This window comes from Diadema antillarum, unplaced genomic scaffold (assembly GCF_040938485.1).
Source record: "Diadema antillarum isolate AM-2024a unplaced genomic scaffold, OU_Dant_1.0 seq00000694_RagTag, whole genome shotgun sequence".
Lineage (NCBI taxonomy): Eukaryota > Metazoa > Echinodermata > Echinoidea > Diadematoida > Diadematidae > Diadema > Diadema antillarum.
Genome location: NW_027271599.1, coordinates 387,447 through 409,269, shown reverse-complemented (window position 1 = coordinate 409,269; position 21,823 = coordinate 387,447). Strand labels below are relative to the sequence as shown.

Here is a 21,823-nt window from a genome sequence, read left to right as displayed (position 1 = left end):
ACCATGATACGGCGACCTGGGAGTCTGGAGCTGTTACGTGTATGGTGACGGCCACGGCTCGTCGTCGCGCTTGCGCCATATTGACCGATTCGGGTTCGTTGAGGGCAGCAGACATTTTACGGCACAGGGCGCAGCCATGGTGTGTATCAGCCGACCCCCCCTGCTCTCCCCCACCCCCGGGCAACATGTTTATCACGCACTTGTAACAAAGGTTCGCGCACTAGCAAGCATTCGCGCACTCAGTACGAGACGCCCATTGGCTAAAGCAGTTTTTCATTCTGCGCGCGTGCTAATGTAGGGAGAGGGGTGGGGGAGTGTGGAGGGGGGGTCGGATGATACACCCAGTATGGCTGCGCGCATGCCAAAAATACACATAGCGCGTCACAGAATCGGTCAATACCCAGGCCAGCAGGCAGGGTGGATCGAGGTTGAATCGGGGCCTTGCACGACTCGGGAGATCGGCGGATCGCGGACGCTGAAGTCTACAGCAAAGAGTATGTGTGTATGTATGTATGTATGTATCTTTCTATCTATCTATCTATCTATCTATCTATATATCTATCTACAGTATCTATCTATCTATCTATCTATCTATCCATCTATCCATCTATCCATCTATCTCTCTTTCTTTCTTTCTTTCTTTCTTGTTTTTTCTTTCTTTCTTTCTTTCTTTCTTTCTTTCTTTATTCCTTCCTTCCTTCCTTCCTTCCTTTGTTTCATTTGTTTGTTTGTTTCTTTCTTTCTTTCTGTATCTATATGAAACGTATATACAATGCATGTATTAAGTTATAAACATATAAATAAATTGGGCATACATGTACATGTACAGTACATTTTGTGATTTCAAACGCTATACACCTACCAATCACAAACGTAACTGTTATTCTCATACAAGGGATTATGGCAAGCCATCCAGGAAAAAAATATTCCACCATTTGTCTATTTAAAAACCATATTTATTCACTTTCACATCTCAAGGTGGGTTCCCAATTCCCCCCTCTTTTGGGCTATCCAGTACTCTGTTTGTTTGTTTGTTTGTTTGTTTTGCTTACATTTTACCAAGGCCAAGAAACGTTCAAAAGCTAAATTTACTTCTTGGAATTTACACCTGTAAATATAAAATTTCAAGCAAAGAAATAAAAAAGTTTATACATGCATCTAGCCTCTGATTTTTATTTGCTCCCTAGAAACATAAACATTGAAAACGTATTTGTTTTCTTTGTCTTTTATTCATCAATAAAATTACATAACTTGCCATAGGGGTAAAACCTTTGGGCACTGACAAAATGAATGGAGAGTTGTTTCTGGGCTTTGGTGACATAATGAGCCGTTAGGATTGTCCTTTTCTTAATTTTGTGTAAAAAGGCATTCAAATATATTGTCTCATGAAAAATGGAAAAATGAAAAGTATAATATTGAGTCTCGATTGTACGATTGAAACTTTTTAAATGAACAGAGGACAAAGTTAACATCTTGTTATCTACTTCCAATATTTCATTCCATTTCCCTACTTTTTTCTCACATGTGCATTCCTGAGAACTTCTCAACATTGTATAAGCATACTTAGAAATTTTCCTTTTTCTCAACGCCAACTCAGAAACAGAAAACTCAGAAAACTCTAAAATGCAGACATGAAGCAAAGCTGTCATTACTTCGTCCCTATCCTGAAATTCTCTCTTTTGTCTTGTTTGCTAAAATTGAATGCAAGATATTGCTAAGTGAGGAAAAAATTGTAAATCAGTAGTTTCTTCTATTCAGATTAGCCAATTTCAGTCTGAATTCAGATTTATGTGAAAATATTATTCTCTTTCTTTGATAAGGCCTAATACCACATACACAACATCCAACAACACTTCTAATAACCAACAGAAGAGTGCGTAGACACTATTTGGTGCAATCTACTAGATTTAGTTCCAAAATTACGTTGGAATCTTGCTTTTATAACTTCCCTTGTAAAGTAAGTACATGTATGAGATTAATCACTAAGAGTGAAAGTTTGTCTTGGAGTCCTCGAGTATTGTGGCCAAACATTGGGTGCCATTAATTAACTGAAATATTATACAACGCCTAAAGAGATCCTTGTCATTTGATTGGTTGTTTGACATTGATCATTCGGCCCATTTCACTGTGACGTCACCATCCGTGCAATTGTGACTCCATTTACCATACAATTTTGGATCCAAACGATTTGCTCCATTGCACACTCGCTGAGAGCCCGGAACACTACGCGGGTTAAATGCTTGCGTTTGCAGTGTGTGTATGCGACAGCGCGCTAGCGTAAAGCGCTCGGTGAGCACTCTCGCCATCTCAGATTCTCTCCCATATCTAAATTAATAAAGCATCATATGACAAGGATCTATTTTAGGCGTTATATATAACAAATAATAAATGTTTTTCATTCGTGCAATGGACAGAATATTTCATAAGGTGAAAGATGAAATGATCCATTCAACGAGGAGCAGACGAGTTGAATGGATCAAACATTTCATCTTTCACCGAATGAAATATTCTGTCCATTGCACTCATAAACATTCATTATTAGTATACTATGTATCTTGCTTGTATGTGAGTTTTTCAGTATAAAATGCTACAAGAATACAAAGTTGTGATGAAAGAACAAGAAAAAAATCAAAATATGCTCACTAGCCATTACTACTTTTTTAGTGTATCCATTTGAAGCTTCACTGCGTATGCACTTCCTTAATGTACCAATAATGACTTTATTTTGGTGAATTTGAAGACGTGATTGGCATATGAGAAATAATCTGAGCATAAAAGGCTTTTCATAATAATACATTAAAAAAAAACATTGTTTTGATTAAAGTCAACAATCAAATGTGACTCCATGAAATATAGTCCATTAACTGCTTATGTACAATGGTATGGATCGACATCAAGGTCTTCTGTCATGTATTTGTAAAAATATTTATTCTGACTCAAGAACAAAACAAAAGACAAACAGCAAGGATTTACTGCACATTACATAATGATTTATTCTAACACTGTTGAAAGTGTTACCACAATGAATATACTTTTTTTTTCAACATAAATAATCATATATCTTTTCCACAACCTTTATTGCTCAGCTCACGTTAAAGTATCTCATCACTATACAGCTGTTACCACGAATATTAATAGGGGACACCATTTATTATCGGAATGCACTCTTTGGGGGGAGGGGGCAATTATACATTAAACCTACATCCTTCTTTACTGCTGTCCCACCAGAAAGGAAATAATGAATAAATAAGAAGAACATCTTGAGACTAAATGAGCTACATAGCGGCAGTTGGGTTTAACAGGGGGAAGCACATTACATTCTTCGCTGATAATAAACATACACTGCTGTTGCGCATACTCTAACTTCAGTACCATGATGCGAGCAAAATAGGCCTACATGTACACACTGCCATGTTGTGTGTTTTTTTCACACAAAGATGATGGTTGCCACTTATATCACAGACCATGATTTAATTCATTCATATAAAAATCACAAACTCGACCTACTTTGATTAGCTAGCAATGATACTTGTTTGCATGTGTTGATAATTAAGTTTTCACTTCATTTGCTTGTCCAACTGATATTTGGCTCTCTTTCCCTCTCTTAAGATCTATTTTCATGGACTTTTCTGTCTCTTAGATTGTGTTTATACTGGATACCTTCTTTAACTCTCATTACCACAAATTTTTGTCACCTGCATCATCTCGGATTTTACTACTACCCAAACTGTTTCTCCTGAGCAATGAAATACCGTCAACCTTGCTTACGTCGAACTCGCCTAAGTCGAAGATCTTTGCCAGTCCTCTTCTTTTTATATTCTATTGATTTTTTTATCCCTCATAAGTTGAATTTTCTCTAAGTCGAAGCTTGTATTTCCTCAGTCCAAATAAATTCGACTCAGGCAAGGTTGACTGTACACAGTGATGCTGAGTAATGCAGGGTGATAACGAAAAAACTTGCAAAATGTAGTGAACCAGGAGAGTCGCGTATTACAAGGTCACTGATCAGATCAAGTGTGCACTGCCTCATAATCAATTGAATAACACGCGGAGTCTCCTGGTAAGAATTCAAGACTTCCAGCAGATCAAAAATTTTGTTACCTGCTCTGTTTCTACTGAAAATCTTCCCACACCTTGCTTCCCACAACTTGCATCAACCACCTAAGATGTGGACAACAGATCACCTTGCATCGCCAATTACCCGATTTGTTCCTAGTGAGGAAAAATCTGAGGTGTTACCAGCATTAGCTCACATTACCTTGCATCAACGCGCATTACCTCACATCGTCCCAATTTTTTATGGTCAAATAAACACACTCTTAGTGATATGGTGAGATATAATGCTCAGAATGAAAGAGAGAGAGAGAACAAAAAAACAAAAAACAAAGAAAATGCATCAGTACATAAACAAATGAGAATCAAGTGAGCATCTCAAAGACATTATTTTTCACTTCATCTTGAGGAGAATGAGAGAAGTCATGTGAAAACATGACCAAACTGTCCCACTCCAACAAAGCAAATATCCTCTCTCCTAGAAAAAAATTAGAATCAAACTTGAAAAGTAAAAACTAGAAAATTGAGGTGCCTCATCTTCCGTAATTTCTACCAGCCCTACGTGTGCCAAGTTCATGCTCAATTGCACTGCTGAATGCATATTCTTGAATACTCATACATGTGGGGAGTGCCAATTTCACATAACGATGCCTTTCTTACATAAAGTCTACCCTCATAAAGACAAGTCTACAAAAATTCCCTTTCAAAGAAAGCGCTCGCCTTTGTACAAATACATTGAGTGAAGTCATGAAAGATCAGTAAAAATAAACAAACAAACATGTTGGTCACCCTAGTCATTCATAAGTGGTATCAAATAAGGAGAATGAAACCAACAGAGAGGATTTTAACGCCGAGCACTCTTGGTTTCAAAATGGCTGAAACATCCAAAAATGAAGAGGTCCTAATAAAAGGTAGGACCCACCTTTTATTAGGACTTGTTTTACTTTGGGGGTGGTTTTTTTTTTTTTGGGGGGGGGGGATATCTCAACCATCTTAAAAACCAATTTTCATAAAACAAACTTTGAATTCCTCTAGAACTTTATGCTCTAACATTTTGTATGTGGTTTCTAATTATCTTGCCTAAAATCAAAATCTGAATTCTCGATCTCAACCAAAACTATACCATCCCTTTAGGAATTGACCCTTTCTCTCATCAATGTTGCAGGAGTGCACACTTTTGGTTTTCCAATCAGGCAACTGAGAGGTCACATGTGCAAACTAGAAGCTACCCAAGCACATTTTGTTGTTGTTTAATCATTATAACCCTAGACCAGCAGGCAAACAGCAATTCCAAACCCTGTGGGCAGTAAACACGTTGTCATTCATTCCTGGACAGAGAGCAAATTGTCAAGCACTGAATTTTCTGCAGTACATCATGGATGATGAAACATGCTCGTCTTTTCTACTTTACATGGGAGCCATAGATAATCATAATATAAGCTGCCCTACACAGCACAATGTGATACTAACTTGCGCTCAAACACAGAATTTGTATTCCAAACATGGACTAATGGAATGGGCAAAGAAAGAAGTGAAAATTTACAAGTGGAAGGCTTCATTTGGTACAAACTCAAGAGGTACGCCAATGTGAAAGCAAAGTTCAGGCCCGTTCACGCATACACCAAATGCATGGTTTCAACCACGGTTCAAATATTACTATTTAAACATACGCATTCAAGCATCCTACTGATTTCACGAGAGGTGGAGTTGCAAACTCCTTCTGAGCATAGATGCTTTGTGTGTACACACTGCAGACAGTGATGATGAGTGCAAACACAGACAACTACCTTCTTTCCAAATGAAAAATAAAACAAAAGTTATGATCAAAAAGTAACCTATATGTAAAGGAAAGAATTTAAAAGATCGCTAACAATGTTTTCCAATGCACCAAAAGTCTACATGCACAGGTACAAACTACGACACTATTTTTCACTGGGTAGCCACAAAGGTAAGTCAAATGGGGAGGGGAATTGCACATGGAGTGAAAGCTATAGCCAGACCATTCACCGATGGGCACAAGAATGCAGGGGAAACACCGACACGGGCTACAAAATGGCTACGAAAAATGTGCTATAAATACATACACATTCATCACACTAGATTTGACAATATCCCACAACACTTCTTCTACAAAATAAGTCATTATAGATATTATAAGTAAATTGGAGGCTGAAGATGCGATAACATGGCATAATCCAGCCAAGCTGGCGTCTTTTCAGCTCCGAACTCGCTACAAGGGGATCTCAGGCTTACTTCAGGAGTCGCACTCATTTAAATGCTCCGTTCTCTGCTTTTAATAACAACTAACAAAAACTGTATCATATACCCCTACTTTAAGGACTATGGGTTACATCTGTGGTGCAGAAAAAAATTCATCCTTGTTCCTATGCAGATACTAATATCAGGAATAAGATTAAAATTAGATATCCCAATTAAACATAGATGAAGGGAATCATCAGCACTGGACATTTTACTTTACTATGGTTACTATTTTCTCAAGTCCTCTCTTCTCTATCTACCTTGCAGTTGCTATCCCCAAGACAATATCACTCTATCACCACATGGGGGAACCTGGAATGAGTTTTATAGTCATCACATATTATATCTCTTGTGTATCTTGACATACACATAGCTCTCTCTCCCGCCACATTCACATTACTTCGACACTGTAAATTCGCCCTCCCCGGACAAGCACAATCTATTACTTTGATCTCCACTCCAATCACACTCACTGATCTTACACTGCTTCTCCATACCTCACAACCAATCAAGTATTATAGTCTTACACCCACAAAAGAGTTAAACAAATGTGCGTTACGAGCCTCATATATCACTACAATTACAGGACATTCTGCTCTTTATGAAAAAAATCAAAAATGACATGCCTAATACAGCATATACCACCTTAATAACTCTGTATATCAATAATATCAAAGTATGAATATGGAGAAGTATGAATTGCTGAGAACAGGAAAGCAGACACTATTCCAACACACAGACCCTGACTACTACTGCTTGGAAAGATGAAAGCAAAGGGCTCATACTTCCCACAAACATCCTCGCCACCCTACGATGCACACAATCCAACACAAACAAACTCCCAAAGTTACCACTGATAAAAGTTTGCCAAAACCACAAAGGATAGTGAGTTACATGAGTCTTTGTAAAATTTTCAATGATAAATTCTCCAGAATGGGCATTGACAATATGACCTGTATATAAATTTTTCAATGTAAAAGGGAATATGTACATCGTTAACATGGCTGGGTTCACTACATATAAACAACTCCCATTAATCATTGATTTCATTTTCAGTTAGAACAGTGTCTCAGTACATTAAACATTCAACGCATCAAATCTTACACACTACTTGGCTACTGTACTGTCCTACATATAGACATTGACAAATGTAACTGTTTTCAGGGATGAATGATAAAAAGCATTTATGAAACAAACTTTACAACCCATGAATAGTTATCTGATATTTACAATTGACAATGATATCACATAACATTTTCATTTGCATACAGCAGGTTTACCTGGGACACTTCCATTATGCCACGTTTTTCATTTGAACAAAAATCTTAGAGACCCTACATTGATCTAAAACCAGAGGGCAAAAAGTACTAGCAGATGTGCTTCACTATATCACCTGGACTTTTGCTGTTATTCTCAAGTTCGTGAAGTCTGGCAAGCAACTTACAGACTATTTGACTTCTCTCCAAATGAAACTATCGAGCTCTAGAACTCTTTGAGGAAAGACAACAGGAAAAAACAAAACTGACTTGATAGCGCTCATCCCCATCCATTCAAGCAAAAAATTGTTGCATGGTGCTTTTGTACAAAGTCCCAAAAATTTCTTGGAGTCATACACTTGGAAAAACAGTGTGAGTGTATATACACATGGAGTATTCTTGGGGAAACACAGGTTAAGTATATAATGCCTCACTTTGGTTTCGTACTACGCTTTTGTGAGCCTCATGAGGTGATATGGCTGCTCCTGAAAATATGAAAACGAAAAGAAAAAACAGTTGCAAGACACTTGTGACTTCTTCAACCTGACAGCAACTATTTCTCCCAATAAATCGATTGAGCTTCTACAGAATTCACAGACATTTTGGACATCAGAGGTTCTTTTCAGTTCTCGGCATTTCAATCCAGATGTTGCCACTCCTTGAATTTCTGCCGACTTACACCAATGTCATCGCTGAGGGTTTAACTCTTGCTAGCGGTCATACTGTTAAACTGTAAAGGAAGGCGATCAACTTGTAGTGAATGTTTCAATTGATGTTCCAGCTCTAACAGGCCTGCCTCTCATCCGTATGACCTGATCGCGAGAAAATACAGTGTTAAAACTTGCAGCCGACGCATCTACGTTGATCACATGACTACGGTGTAAAGACAAGAGTTGAATCATCATGTCGACTTCTGGTGGATGGGGTGAGGGTGGCATGCAAAAACTGGGTTATCGGTGGCTTGTTTGTGGCTCCATGGGATGGAAGTGTGGCGTGGAAGTGTTATCGCAGCAGAAGCGGAGCGAGACGGGGATTGCATGTCTACATCAGTTCCTGCCAGGCTCACCTTCCTAACAGAATTGGTGGTGCACTTCCACTGCAGGCCAGCTGCACATACTCTTTGAGGGATGGTCCTCCCGTTGCCATGGAAATGTCAGGACGATGCCCTCTTTGCAAAAGCATCTGGTCTGCAGTGCTGTGCGACTCTCCCCCGTCCTATCGGTGGCTGTCTGCATGGCAGCCTAGTATGGTCTGGATGGAACCGCGGGTCTGTCGGGGATTGGGGGAGTTGGCCGGGATGGAGCTTCCGGACGTCTGTGCAACACAAACACACACAAAAAAAATAATAATTGGAGGACTGTGTCAAACAGTGGCAATAAAAATAACTTGAGGAAAGAAATCATTCATTTGAATAAATATGCAGTGCCCACATCTATAATGGATACGAGCCAACTATGGCTGTTGGGCAGAGGCTTGGTACTCTAGTGGATACAACGCCTGTCTAGTAATCAGGAGGTCAAGCAAAATGGGGAAATTTCTCTGACCCAGAGAGAGTGAAAACCTCCCGTAAGACCCTCCCCTAACAATTCCATGCCCTAAAAACCAGAACAAGACTAGCTAACAAATTTACCCCCTGGAGTCAGAGATGTTGCGCTGAGCTTCTAAAGACATTCTAATACATATCGAAAGGACAAGACGTGTCTGACAGATTTGGCCAGTTTGTGAGAGAGACAGAGGATGCCGACAACATGAGTGCTCACCGTGGAACAGACGGGGCTGGTCTAGATGGCATGTCAGGTCTACCTGGTATACTGGGTTGGGCGGGTCTGGATCCCACTGAGGGTGCAGGGGCATGGTTACCTGCCGGTCGGGGGTTTGGTCTGCGCGGCATGTTCCCAGATGATGGGGCAGTTGAGGATCTGTAAGCACAAATGTTGGTGTTACAAAAACAGAAATATATAAATTAAAGAGGAAACATTACAAGTGGTTTGAATTCTTGGTGGCATAACTAACTTTGATTAAACATTCAGCAAATATTTGGTTATATGCCGAGATCCTGGTAAAAGGTGAGACACATAATTCTGGTGAGAAGGGGATTTGCCTGGTGGTGCATCTTTGTATGTTGGTAAGAGTGAGATGACATGAACACAGGAGCACACATTGAGTTGTGAAATGATGCCAAGTGCCAAAGACTTCAAAGTCTACATAATTTTGGAATAAGATCATTCAGTATATAATTCAAATTCTTATCACTCCCCCCCCCCCCCCACCCCCCAAAAAAGGGAAGGGATTGTTTATTTCAATGATTATCGTTTTCAATACAGCAAGATGAGAAAATACCATGGAGTATAATAGCATCTTTATACAGTCCTGTATGAGCACAAATTCTTTCCTGAGCTCATTAAGGGGTATTATACAAATCCACAAAGATGAAAGATATTTGGTAGTTCCAAGAAGCCATCCCAAACAGCAAGCAATCAAAAGCATTTGTGAAATGTACTGTAAACCAAGCACATGTGCCTATGTCAGCAGTCTATGCTGTATACTCTTCCCATACAATGTAACTGTCTACAACCACTTCTGCATTTACACACTAGCTATGTTACATAAAATGAAAATAAAATGTGTGTATGAAATGCAGTTGTTTCTTTTGTTTACTTTGTGAACAAGCATAGTACAGTGGTATTTCAGCTGGATTAAAGAATGTTATATACATTTGTAGATGTATGAAAACACTGAGGAGGTTTTGGTGTTCCGTATTCCTGCGCAAGGTCATCACAGCTTGCGCAGTTTAGAAGAATTCTTGGCTCTGAATTGAGGATAACTTTCAAATGCACAGTGACTTAATGTTTTCAATTAGCAAGACATACTACTTACATGATAAGATAAACCCATAAGAAGAACTTTCAAATATTCATTCTTAATATCTACCTTTCCAGGATGATTGGAATGCATAACTTACTACAAAGAGACCCATGGTCAAGTTTTCTTCTCTAGCCTACTCATGCTACAGTTCTAATTTCTCATCATTAGGTAAATTTGCCATTTAGGTTGCAGGGCAGAATAACTCAAAGACACAACTCATTACAAGTGATCAAAGATTATTCCAATAACTACGTTTGCTGATAGATTAACTACATAGAATAACTCAGACAGATAGTGTATGGCTGTCTTTGACTTCAAAGACACTGTTAATTCCCCACACATTCTTCCCCAGTACCATTTACAGTGCACAACAATCATTCTAAAGTATGTAAGGGAGCGTTCGAGCGTTCTCCTAAAGCGAACTGTACCTTACCGTACCCACGCCAGAGGAGCGCTCGAATGCTCCTAAAGTGTACCGTACCGTACTGTACCGAGCCAAAAGCAGACCACTTCCCGATGTGCTCCAAAAGCGTACCAAAGCGTACCAAAAGTTCGTTGTAAAGCATGCGCGTATCATGCGCATACGTCACAATGCAAAGACATTATTCTCTTTGTTCGGGACAGCTGTAAGAAGTTCAAGCGCCAGGTGAATGGCATTTTTGCTACAAACAAGCGTGACCTTTTCTAAAAATAACTTGTGAGGTACGCTTTCTCCACTTAGCGCTCAAACGCTCCAAAACTGGCAAGTTCGGTACGGTGCGCTTTGGTTCAGTTTGGTTCAGTTCGCTTTGGTTCGCTTTAGAGCGCTCGAACGCACCCTTTGTGACATATATTATACACTAAGTGGATCTAAATCTTTCTAATTATAAACTGTTCAACACCTTTAAATTGAGTAATGCCTCACAAATCAATTTTCATATTCCTGACAGGAATCAATTCCTCTTGCTTACAATGGTCAGAAATGATACACTGATTTAAGAGGATTATAATATTCAACATGCTCTAAAGGATGAATGTAAAAAAAAAAAAAAAAAAAAAAAAAAAAAAAAAAATATATATATATATATATATATATATATATATATATATATATATATATACATATATATATATATATATATATATATATATATATAAAGTGGTACCTTCCACTCACTCAAACATTAATAGAAAGACACAAGCAATTTTACTCCAGTTAGACTCAACAGGTGCACAATTATCTTGATGTGATCAATGTTATGAGGCAGGATTACTCCTACCGATGAATTCACGAATGCCTGTGATGATGCAAATGATTCAAAATCCACATCAATCCATTAAAGGCCCTTGCAGGAACTCAGTGTTTGATGGTCAAGACCATGTAAACATACAATGTGACTTCACTTGAAGTTGTATTGCAATGCAGTCTAGTATACAGAGTCAGAATGAGAAATGTGAAAAACAGAAAGCTTTCTTGAATGGTGAATGCAGTAACACCTTGGTGATTTTATAAAACTTTCCACAATATCTTCACAAGATGAGATGAACAAAGAATGCAACAGAATGAGAATCTATGATCCATTTGTGGTGTCATAAATTTTTTTAAGGTAACATTTATGCTCCTACCCCATTGACTTTCTCATTTACCTGCCCCATCCCCTCCCCCTAAAAAAAAGAAAAATAATAATGATGATAATTGATCAAAAGGAAAAGAGTTCTTCCATTCATTCTTGTTTGGGGGGAAAATGAAGAAAAAACACCTCATTTAAGAAATATTTAAACTCTGAAAATTGATTCGGCCGATTCTAAGTGTGCATGTTTGTGGAAGACAGAATCAAACCCAACTACAGGGAAAGCTCATTATAATGGGGTCGCCAAGACTACTAATTTTACCTTGTTATAACTGGTACCTCGTTGCAAATGTACTAAAGAAAAAATCTAGCAAAAAATAGTAATCATGCATACATGCATTTCATACTTGTTACTAGCAATTTGGCCACTAATATGAGGTAAAATTTGCATCAAGATTTGGACATAATTTAGAAAGTAAAGTATGAAATATTCTTCTAAAAATTGTGAAACTACGAGGGCACTTTCAGGGCATCGCCCTCTGGTACCTTCAGAAGAGAGGCGCGAGTTGGAAACTTTAATCGAAACTTCAAACTACTGCACTGACATCTAACTTTCTGGCCTACATGAAACATTATGAAGCTGGTGGTAGCAGATTTTGCAGGAAAGGACGCATATTTTGAGATATTTGTTGGTTACCGACAGGGCTTCTCTTGCTACCGAGATGAGAACAAGGTGAGGGTGAAAAAAAAGCTTAGCTCTAACGAGAGTTAGATGCTGGCAGGCACAATCAGAACACAGCACACAATTAGTGTACAGCAAAAAGTGGCTATACTATGAGAGTGGATATTTATCTACATTTGAAGTAACTGGTACATTTGGTGAGAGTGAGTGACACAAGATGAAGCGTGACTGAGTGAGAAAGGATATCAGTCTCGAATCTGTACAGGAGGATGTAATAACAGAGCTTATCGACAATAGATGTGTGAGGACAGATGAAGAGGAAGGACTTTTTGGACTTTTTCTTTACCTCTTTGACGGTGTCGGGTAGCTGGGACTAGATAGACAAAACGGCACATGTATCAAAGAGTGGTCTGTAGGATGCTCTGTCTCTTAAAGCGAGAGACAATACGTGTCATATATGGGCATAAAAACAGCAATGCATCGTGTACATTTAATGCGCTCCCGAGGCTCATCTTTCAACCCTACCTGATGCACCATGTTTTACTTTGTGCACTTAAAGGGAAGTGTACATACAATTGTAGGATAGTAATAGGACCAGCTCTATCGACACGCTTTATTTGGTGTCGCCATGGTCCACTGTGGCGGTGCAACTTTCGAGCATTAATGCGTGCTGTGGCCATGCAACACATGCTATGCAAGCCATATGAACACACAACTGCAATCTTTCAGTGCAGAGTCCACGGTCTCTATGCTTGCATGCTATCTTAAGAGGGAGAAATCATATACGTATCATTGGAAAGCTTGGTGGCTGGAGAATGTTAAAATCTACAAATCGGGTGATCGATATTTGGCGGTCTCATCAAGATTTACATACCACGTGATTACCAACACATCCGGGTATGACTGCTCTCTTTTTTCACCCATAGAATCCCCTATGCTACTATGTGGAGTTATGTAATCCTCTACCATGCAGTTATAGTCTAAAATATAAGATTGTTAGTAAGTGTCATTATCAAAATGGCTGTTATGACCTTATGCTGCTTTCATCTACCTTGCTGATGATAACATGACTTGTTAGATGACAGCATCATGTCATAGCATAATGTGCTAAATCCCTTTTAGTTAATAAACTGTCCTTCTCTCATTTCACCCTCACCACATGCTGAATATATTTTCATTGATGATATTGCCAAGTTAAAGGACAAGTTCACATTCATAGACATGAGGGTTGAGTGAATGCAGCAATATTAATAGAACACATCAGTGAGAGTTTGAGGAAAATTGGACAATCCGTTCAAATGTTACAATTTTTTTTAAGGTTCTGCTCAGTCACGGCTGGATGAGAAGACTACCATAGCTTGTGATGTCACATGAGTACAACGATATAAAGAAAGTATAAAGAAAATTCAACATATTTTCACTTTTCTCGCATAACCAAAGGTTACTCGACTTCTCTTTTTAGAAGGCCGGGGTAATAATATTACCCTTAATATACGTCAGTAACAAGTTGAAGAAATGTGCACTTTCTTCAAAAAGTAAAGTTTTGTGAAATTCTCTTTTTATTTTCCTTATATTGTTGTACGCATCTGACATCATACGCTGTAGTAGTCTTCTCATCCAGCAGTGTTTGCGCAGACACTTTAAAAATTAATAACTTTTGAACAGATTGTTGGATTTCCCCCAAACTTTCACTGATGTGTTCTACTAATATTGCTGCATTCACTCAACCCACATGTCTATGAAGGTGAACTTGTCCTTTAACTCAAAAATCAACAGTAACTTATTCATTCATTTATTAAAGCATATGGCACAATGTGCCTGGTTGATACTGTTTGCTGCCTATTGCTAGTCACCTGGGGTACAGTAACTTATGTATGTACCACAGCACAGTTATCATATGCCCCTAAAACAGTATTTGGCAAACAGACAATTTGTTTTACAAATTCAGTATTACATTATGAGATAATCCTAGCCACAACAAATTTAATCTGTCATTGACTACACTAGAACTGTCCTGGGAACAACGTATGAATGATCCTCAATCAATCTAAGCAATAAAGAAAGAAAAATACATCCAAACTAGCAGATTTCCCTGACAACTTCCTTAATACTTATCCGAATGAATACCATCTAATTCTCTCCAACATATGACTGACCTTCACCTCATATATATGTATATAAACAGAGACTCTACCATAACAAAGTCTAGCCTATCATGTCACATCATCGTCCCAAAAAGACTTGACTCACGGGACGTTTTGTATCACCACATTCATTCTCTGGCTGTACTCACCCGTTGAACGGCTTGATGAGGTCATCGTTCTGCACGGGCGGGGGCAGTGGAGTGGACTTGGTAGACATGTTGATGTCGCCGATGATGCGCAGGGCCTCCTTGGTGGCCTGGTACATGCGCAGCATCTCCTCTCGCCGCTGCGCTTCGTCCGCGCTTTCCTCCATGAGGGACGCCTGAAACGGACATCATAAAATCATAACAACATGCCTCAAAATACAATGGGTGATTTCAAGTTCGGTGCTAGTGCACTGCTAGTGCTAGCCGCCGTATAACAGCGCTAAATCGAGCTCCAACACCGACGGTCAGATTAACGAGGCGATACCGATCAAAATTATCGATCACCAGCACTAGGTGTTGGAATCACAGCACCGCGAGCTCTGCGGGAATTGCGCGATGAAAAAAAGTGATTGTGCATGATTACAGTAAAATATCAAAAAATGTAGACAAAATTGCTTAGATTTAGAGACATAGTGAGGAAGACAGATTAAAATGCCACAAATTTTACCCTCTCCCCAAAATACAACTATCTTAATTTTGCTCCCAGGCTCGGATTTATAAAGCCGTGTCGAGAGTTTTCGTGTACATTACGTGGGCGACCACTGCATTAGCACAGACTTTGCACGTAAAACGTGCATCTATTATGGACGTGAATATGAGTCTCGCACGGCAACGCTAACACCAGCACCGAACTTGAAATGACGAAAATGTTACTCCCTAGGGGCTAGTGTTAGTCAATGGCGAAAAAGCATGTAAATCGCTAACACAATCGGCGGAGCTCGGTTCAGCAGACGACATTCAACACCGAGCCCAGCACCAGCAACCGGAAATACGTCATAATTATGAGGTCAACCCCCAACACCGACGTGATTTCAAGTTCGGTTTTATCGCCTATGCTAGTGCTGAGATAGCACTAGCAATAGCACTAGCACCAAACTTGAAATCACCAAATGTTTCTCGCTCAGACGCAATATTCCCTGCAATATCCAGAGGCAGGAGAAGCACTGCCGCAGGGTAAGCAACAGTCTGCCTATCATTACATAATATTGTCATGTGGCAAACACTTTAAAAAGTAAAGGGGGAGAGATAACCAAACTGACCTCTTATTCAATTTTCTTCTATCTGCAAATCCATTAAAGGACAAGTTCACCTTTATAAACATAAGGATTGAGAGAATGTAGCAATATTAGTAGAACACATCATTTAAAGTTTGAGGAAAATCAGACAATCCGTTCAAAAGTTATGAATTTTTAAAATTTTTGTGCAGCAACCGCTGGATGAGAAGACTACTGCAGTGTATGAATAACTTGCGTACAACAATATAAGGAAAATATAAAGAGAATTTCACAAAATTCCATCTTTTGAAAAAAGTACACATTCCCCTGACTCGTTACCGACAAATGTTATGGGCAATATTATTCCCCCTGCCTTTAGAAAGAGGCAAGTCAAGAGCTCTTTTATTATGCGAAAAAAGTGAAAATATGTTGAATTTTCTTTTACATTTTCTTTATACTGTTGTACGCATATGACTCACAAGCTGTAGTAGTCTCCTCATCCAGCGGTTCCAACACAAAAGTTTTAAAAATTCATAACTTTTGCATCGATTGTCCAATTTTCCTCAAACTTTCACTGATGTGTTCTACTAATATTGTTGCATTCTCTCAATCCTTATGTTTATGAAGGTGAACTTGTCCTTTAAGCAATACATGCTTTTCTTACAGTATTTTTTTTTCTAGAAATCATATGATGCCATGCATTTGTAGTGATTGATTGAAAGTGAAAAGTTTGCTGTATTGAATGTCTTGCCAAAGTGCTAACATCCCACAAAAAAAAAATAAACATGAAAAAAAGAATTAAAACATTTACAGTATGATGCACAAAGGAATTCCCCTCAATGAAGTACAACCACATCCTATAGGTTATTTTGTTACGTAAAGTTGTCCTAAATTGAGGCATCCGAAGACTAAAATGACCAGGGCGTCGTTGCCTCCAAGCCTTACTCTGGGGGTAATTTTCATTAATAAAATGAATATAAACACAGTCACTTACAAATAAATGCAAGAAATTACATGTGATGGTGTAGTACTTGTTCTTGTGTTATCTAGCAATCATGGTAAGTTCTTTGATCCCTGCACTCTGGTTTTGTTACCTGATCTCCTGTCGAGTACAGATGAGCGAGCATTTCTGAAAGGATGAAGTCTTTGGTCTGGAAATAAAAACAGAATGAGAGAACATGTTTGAGTGAATCAAAGGTGATAAAGATGTTACAGAATAAGTACATTAAAATCAATTTATCAAATTAATCAGTATGTTTACCTCTAAAAACAATACAAGAAGATGTAATGATGAGCTAGTACACTAGAGTCAGACAAAATTTCACATCACTTATAATTTTCTGACAAAATTTTAAAATGGCTGCATGCATTGTCTAACCTTTCAAAGAATTTTGGAATTTCAATCAGAATCATTCCAAATCATAGCATGAATGGTATCTCATAATATTCTTCACTGCTGATGTGAAATGTCTGTTTTCTCATAATTTCTGTTCAAATCAAAATATTCTTAGGTCATTCACAATGGGCAATAAGTACTTAATTGTCTATATTCAGGTACTGCATTAAACTTCATTATCGTAAGAAAAAAAAAAATCCTCAATATAGTAACACCCTATTTCAGTGAACTACTAATCTCATTTCAAAAGAAGAAATTTTGCTTGTTTTGTCCTGTGAGCAGTAGGAGAGAAGACATATTTCTCTTTATACAACACCTCAGAATGATGTCGAATTCTGATTGGCTAAGAACATGCCACATGACATTCAATAGAAAATACCTATCAAACTCATTGAGAGTGACAGCCATACAATAGGCCCCTGGCATGGGCCTATTGCACGGCTCGAAGGTACTATAGCACGGCTTCGCGGGGGGCTACTAATGCATGGCCGCTCACAGAGTTCTGTGGCTCACACCCGTAGCAAAGCGCCAGCAAACTACATTGTACAGTGTACGTGCTGGCCGGCTGCGCTGCGCTTCCGGTAAGTCTCACAGACCAGGCGCGGCGGAGTACTGCAACGTTAACGTGTACGCGCAGTTACTTTACCTAGCTTGTTGCATGTATCGCAGCCTTTACACCTACTGCTGTGTTTTTACTTTTGACTCTGATCTGCCACGTGGACCACAGTGATCCCAAAATCAAGACTTCATTTCAAGTTGAGAAACCGTAATTTGATTATTTTTCTGTGTTTTTATACAAAATCATTTTCGGAAATAGACAAAGTCTAGACCTACTACTAGATCTACCGACATCTCAGATCGGCTTAACAGTCAGGCCTAACTCGATCTAACGTTAGCGTAGAATGGGTATAGACCCTGCGGAGTTTGTGATTCCTGTGACTGTGTGGTCGAATCATGACGAGTGTTTGAAAGCAGTACACAGGGTGGTTTACAATTCTCTGCCTAATTGTTACATTTATTTTTGGGCCTTCCTGAGTTGGCGGTCGCTAATTTTGTATTGTGATTGTGGACAAGGTGTTGTATAAAACGAATAATTTATGATTTTGTTCGTGCATTGGGGCACGTAATACCGCACTCGGCGCGGGATTCGCCACTGGTCTATTCAACGCGGCGCTACGCGCCTTGTTGAATAGACCAGTGGCTCATCTCGCGCCTCGTGCGATATTCGTGCCCTATGCACTCACAACTCATAAATTATTCGTATAATATTTCCTCATCTTTAGTGGAGCTTTACTGCACACACAAAAAAGAACTAGCATGTTTGCCATATACAATGCAAGTGCAATGAGCCCATTTTCTTCAAAGTCTTGGTTGTCAACAGATATTCCGGTGAGACAACTTACGTCATTGATCATGAGGCACATGCAGGTCTTTGGGACCAGGTCCCGGATCTGCTTGCTGATGATGCTCATGTAGGAGTCAACCAGGTTACGGATGGTCTCTACCTGCCTTTCCAGCTGTGGATCCATGGACGTCAGGTTGTCACTCCCTTTCTGTAGTAAAACACCACCAAAACACATTGGACACCTTGGATTTACTTCGGACGTAAATTTAGACGCTTATTTGCATCTCATTGACTTCAAAATGGAAAAGTAGAACTGAAGCTATTTTTTATTTTTTCTTACGCTATGCAGTGGTGGATGGACAAGAACATGCAAAGCACTCATCCAGATTGAACTTAACTCTTCTTGAAGACAAGAACTTTTGAAGATTTGACTATATAGGAAGACACAAGTCACTTTTATTGTGTCTAGTTTGTAAATCAGTATTAGCAGGTACTATAGCAGCAGTAAGCTGGGTGATCACTGTGGCCGTCAAGTCTACAGACATGCTACACATTCCCTCTGAGTCTGACTTGACCTTAGCTAATGACCATGTACCTGGTGACAATGAGGTAATGTTAATAATATACGAGCCTTCTCAGAGAACAAGGGTTACACTACATAGGCCACCCCAGACAAATGGGACCATATCATTGAGAAATCTTATCATCTCCTCTGCCTTTTTCTCATTCCACTGCAAGATCGGAAACAGTTCAAAATCATTTAGCGAAACTAAATCACTTGTATCAATGAATGAAGTGTGCTATTAAACAGTCATTTAAAGCCAGAAAAGCAGTGACTCTCGAAACTATACGCATCTCACATGCTCATTTATGCAAACAACTTCACTTAGAGATGAAAAAAATAAGATACAAACCACTTCATCTTCGTCATCATTTTCCTTGTTCCGCTCCGGGTAGACACCAGCTCTGAGGAAGGATGCCTTCCAACTGTCCACCTCCTCCGATGTCTGGCAGGACAACTCAAGGGTCTTGTAATCTTTGTAGATGTTCCTATAGAAGGAAAGTGGTTGATTGCCGAGTAACGTCTACGAGAACAGCGACTCATAATAAGACAATTTAATATCATACTGCCTAAGGTAAATGAAGAAACAGTTCTTGAGGATGTTGGTTGATAGCTGATATGACTGCTGCAAGAAATGCCCCACACAGCACAATAGCACCAAAACCAGTACAGAAATCGTTGCCTACCCGGCAGAAGGGCCTTATGGCTCGCACGAACTAAACTTGCTAGAGCCCCCTTTTTTTTTCTTTTTTTCTTTTTTCTTTTTTTTTTTTTTTTTTTGGGGGGGGGGGGGGGGGTCGGGTCAAGATGACAGTAAAGTGCACTTTTGCAAATAGTCCCCCCCCCCCCTTATGAAACCATGGGATTGTCTCTTACCTTTGGTCTGGGTTAAAGATTGAGAAAGCATTCTTCCTGGACATGAAGCCTCCCTCGGCATCCCTCAGCTTGAGTCCATCCAGCTGCATCAAGAATTTTAATTCCTTCTCCTAAAAGAGCCACAAAGAGTTGAGAGAAAGAAGGAACTTGTGTGAGTAACAGAAGCCTGATGGGCCTATCTCACTAGAGGAGACATCGCCACGACTGTCGTGACTTGTGCGACTCAGGAAGATGTAAAATGGCTTACTCTCTCAACGAGACGGCAACTCAAGGGCAACTTCCAAGACGTCTCCAAAGAAGGTGTTAATTTTTTATTTTTTTATTTTTCGCCCGTAGGTCACAGAGACCGCAATGCAACGTTACGACATCTATGGTTGGTCACCAATGTGCCTCCAAAAGGTCATGGAGATGTCTCGAGACCTCAGAGACAATATCAATCTCCGTGACTTGGCCATGACTTAGGAGATGTCTCAGAGACCAGCTGGAGACAAAAAAAAACCTCCACAAAAAGCATACATGTTCAATCTGGAAACCATGCTAGTCTCTAAGAAACATCTCCGTGACCATTCCGCCATCAGCAAGACTCGAGTCCCGACCAGGTCCCCATCTAGTCTCACAGCCAATGAGATACTCACTTTAAGCAAAAAGACATTCCCCGAGTCAGAGAGACATTTTTTTATACTTTCTTGTCAAGACATGTGTGGGAGCGCTGTGGCACAGTGAATAAAACTTGCGACTCCCGATCGGAGGACCCAAGTTCAATTCCCGTCCAGTGCTTACATCCTTGGACAAGATGTTTTTACCCACTATGTCCCTCTCGACCCAGGTGTATAAATGGGTACCTGGCAATGCTAGGGTAATTATAATGGCAGGGCCCTCTGGTAGAGCAGTGGCAACACTGAAGAGGCTACCCTGGATAAATAAGACCTTATCATTATTATCATGAAGTTGTTCTATTTCTTTTCTATTTCTTTTTTTTTTTTTTTTGCCCAGAGTGACTCCTGCAGAAATCAGGAAGACCGGTCAGCCACGAGGAAACTCACCTCATCATCCTTGTACCAGGCCAGTGACTCGGCGGTCAGCACAAACCAGTAGTCTCTGGACCCGCCCTTCATGAAGCTGATGTTGTGTAGATTTATCCAGCCCTTTCTGATGACCTGCGCAGCAGCCAATCGGAAGAGAGTGCATCATTTCAAAATGTCACACAGGGGATCTATTCTGTATCTCTGGTTGAGGGGTATTATGGGGCATCGGGAAGCGGAGGGGGGTTGGTGTGGGATGGAGGTGGGTGGGGCAAGGGGTGTTCCAAATTGTAATTATCAATTCCGCATTCCCTGTTCAGAGTGAGCATGCATTTTGAGCTTCATTCAGAGGATTTGTTGGGACGTTATCAAAAATGCAAAATAATTATAATGCCGCCCACAACAATTTCATGGGAAAAGGCAACTTAAAGATAACCAATATCGACGGAACTGGAATTTGCAAACAGATATTAGAAACAGTTCTGATATGATATGCACACACAGACATACAGTATTCATTGGTTTGAGTTAGGAGGTTCACTCTGAAATGTTACATATTAGTTTACAGTCTGCCCCACGGCAAAGATTAGGCTATAGTTTACTAGACCTTCC

The 21,823-nt window shown here is 39.6% G+C and overlaps 1 protein-coding gene across 1 annotated transcript in view; it reads right to left on the bottom strand.

The window, feature by feature from the left end:
* Positions 1 to 4,167: 4,167 nt before the first annotated feature.
* The window catches only part of LOC139737516 (dynamin-1-like), a 68,919-nt gene continuing 51,263 nt past the window's right edge, over positions 4,168 to 21,823 (bottom strand). The window contains exons 14-21 of the mRNA XM_071648186.1: positions 21,233 to 21,346; positions 20,190 to 20,299; positions 19,666 to 19,801; positions 18,810 to 18,959; positions 17,105 to 17,161; positions 14,959 to 15,131; positions 9,329 to 9,487; positions 4,168 to 8,882 (exon numbers count right to left, since the gene is read on the bottom strand). Of these exons, the coding sequence (XP_071504287.1) occupies positions 8,810 to 8,882; positions 9,329 to 9,487; positions 14,959 to 15,131; positions 17,105 to 17,161; positions 18,810 to 18,959; positions 19,666 to 19,801; positions 20,190 to 20,299; positions 21,233 to 21,346 (972 nt within the window). The 3' untranslated portion in view covers positions 4,168 to 8,809. The remainder of the gene's footprint in view (positions 8,883 to 9,328; positions 9,488 to 14,958; positions 15,132 to 17,104; positions 17,162 to 18,809; positions 18,960 to 19,665; positions 19,802 to 20,189; positions 20,300 to 21,232; positions 21,347 to 21,823) is intronic.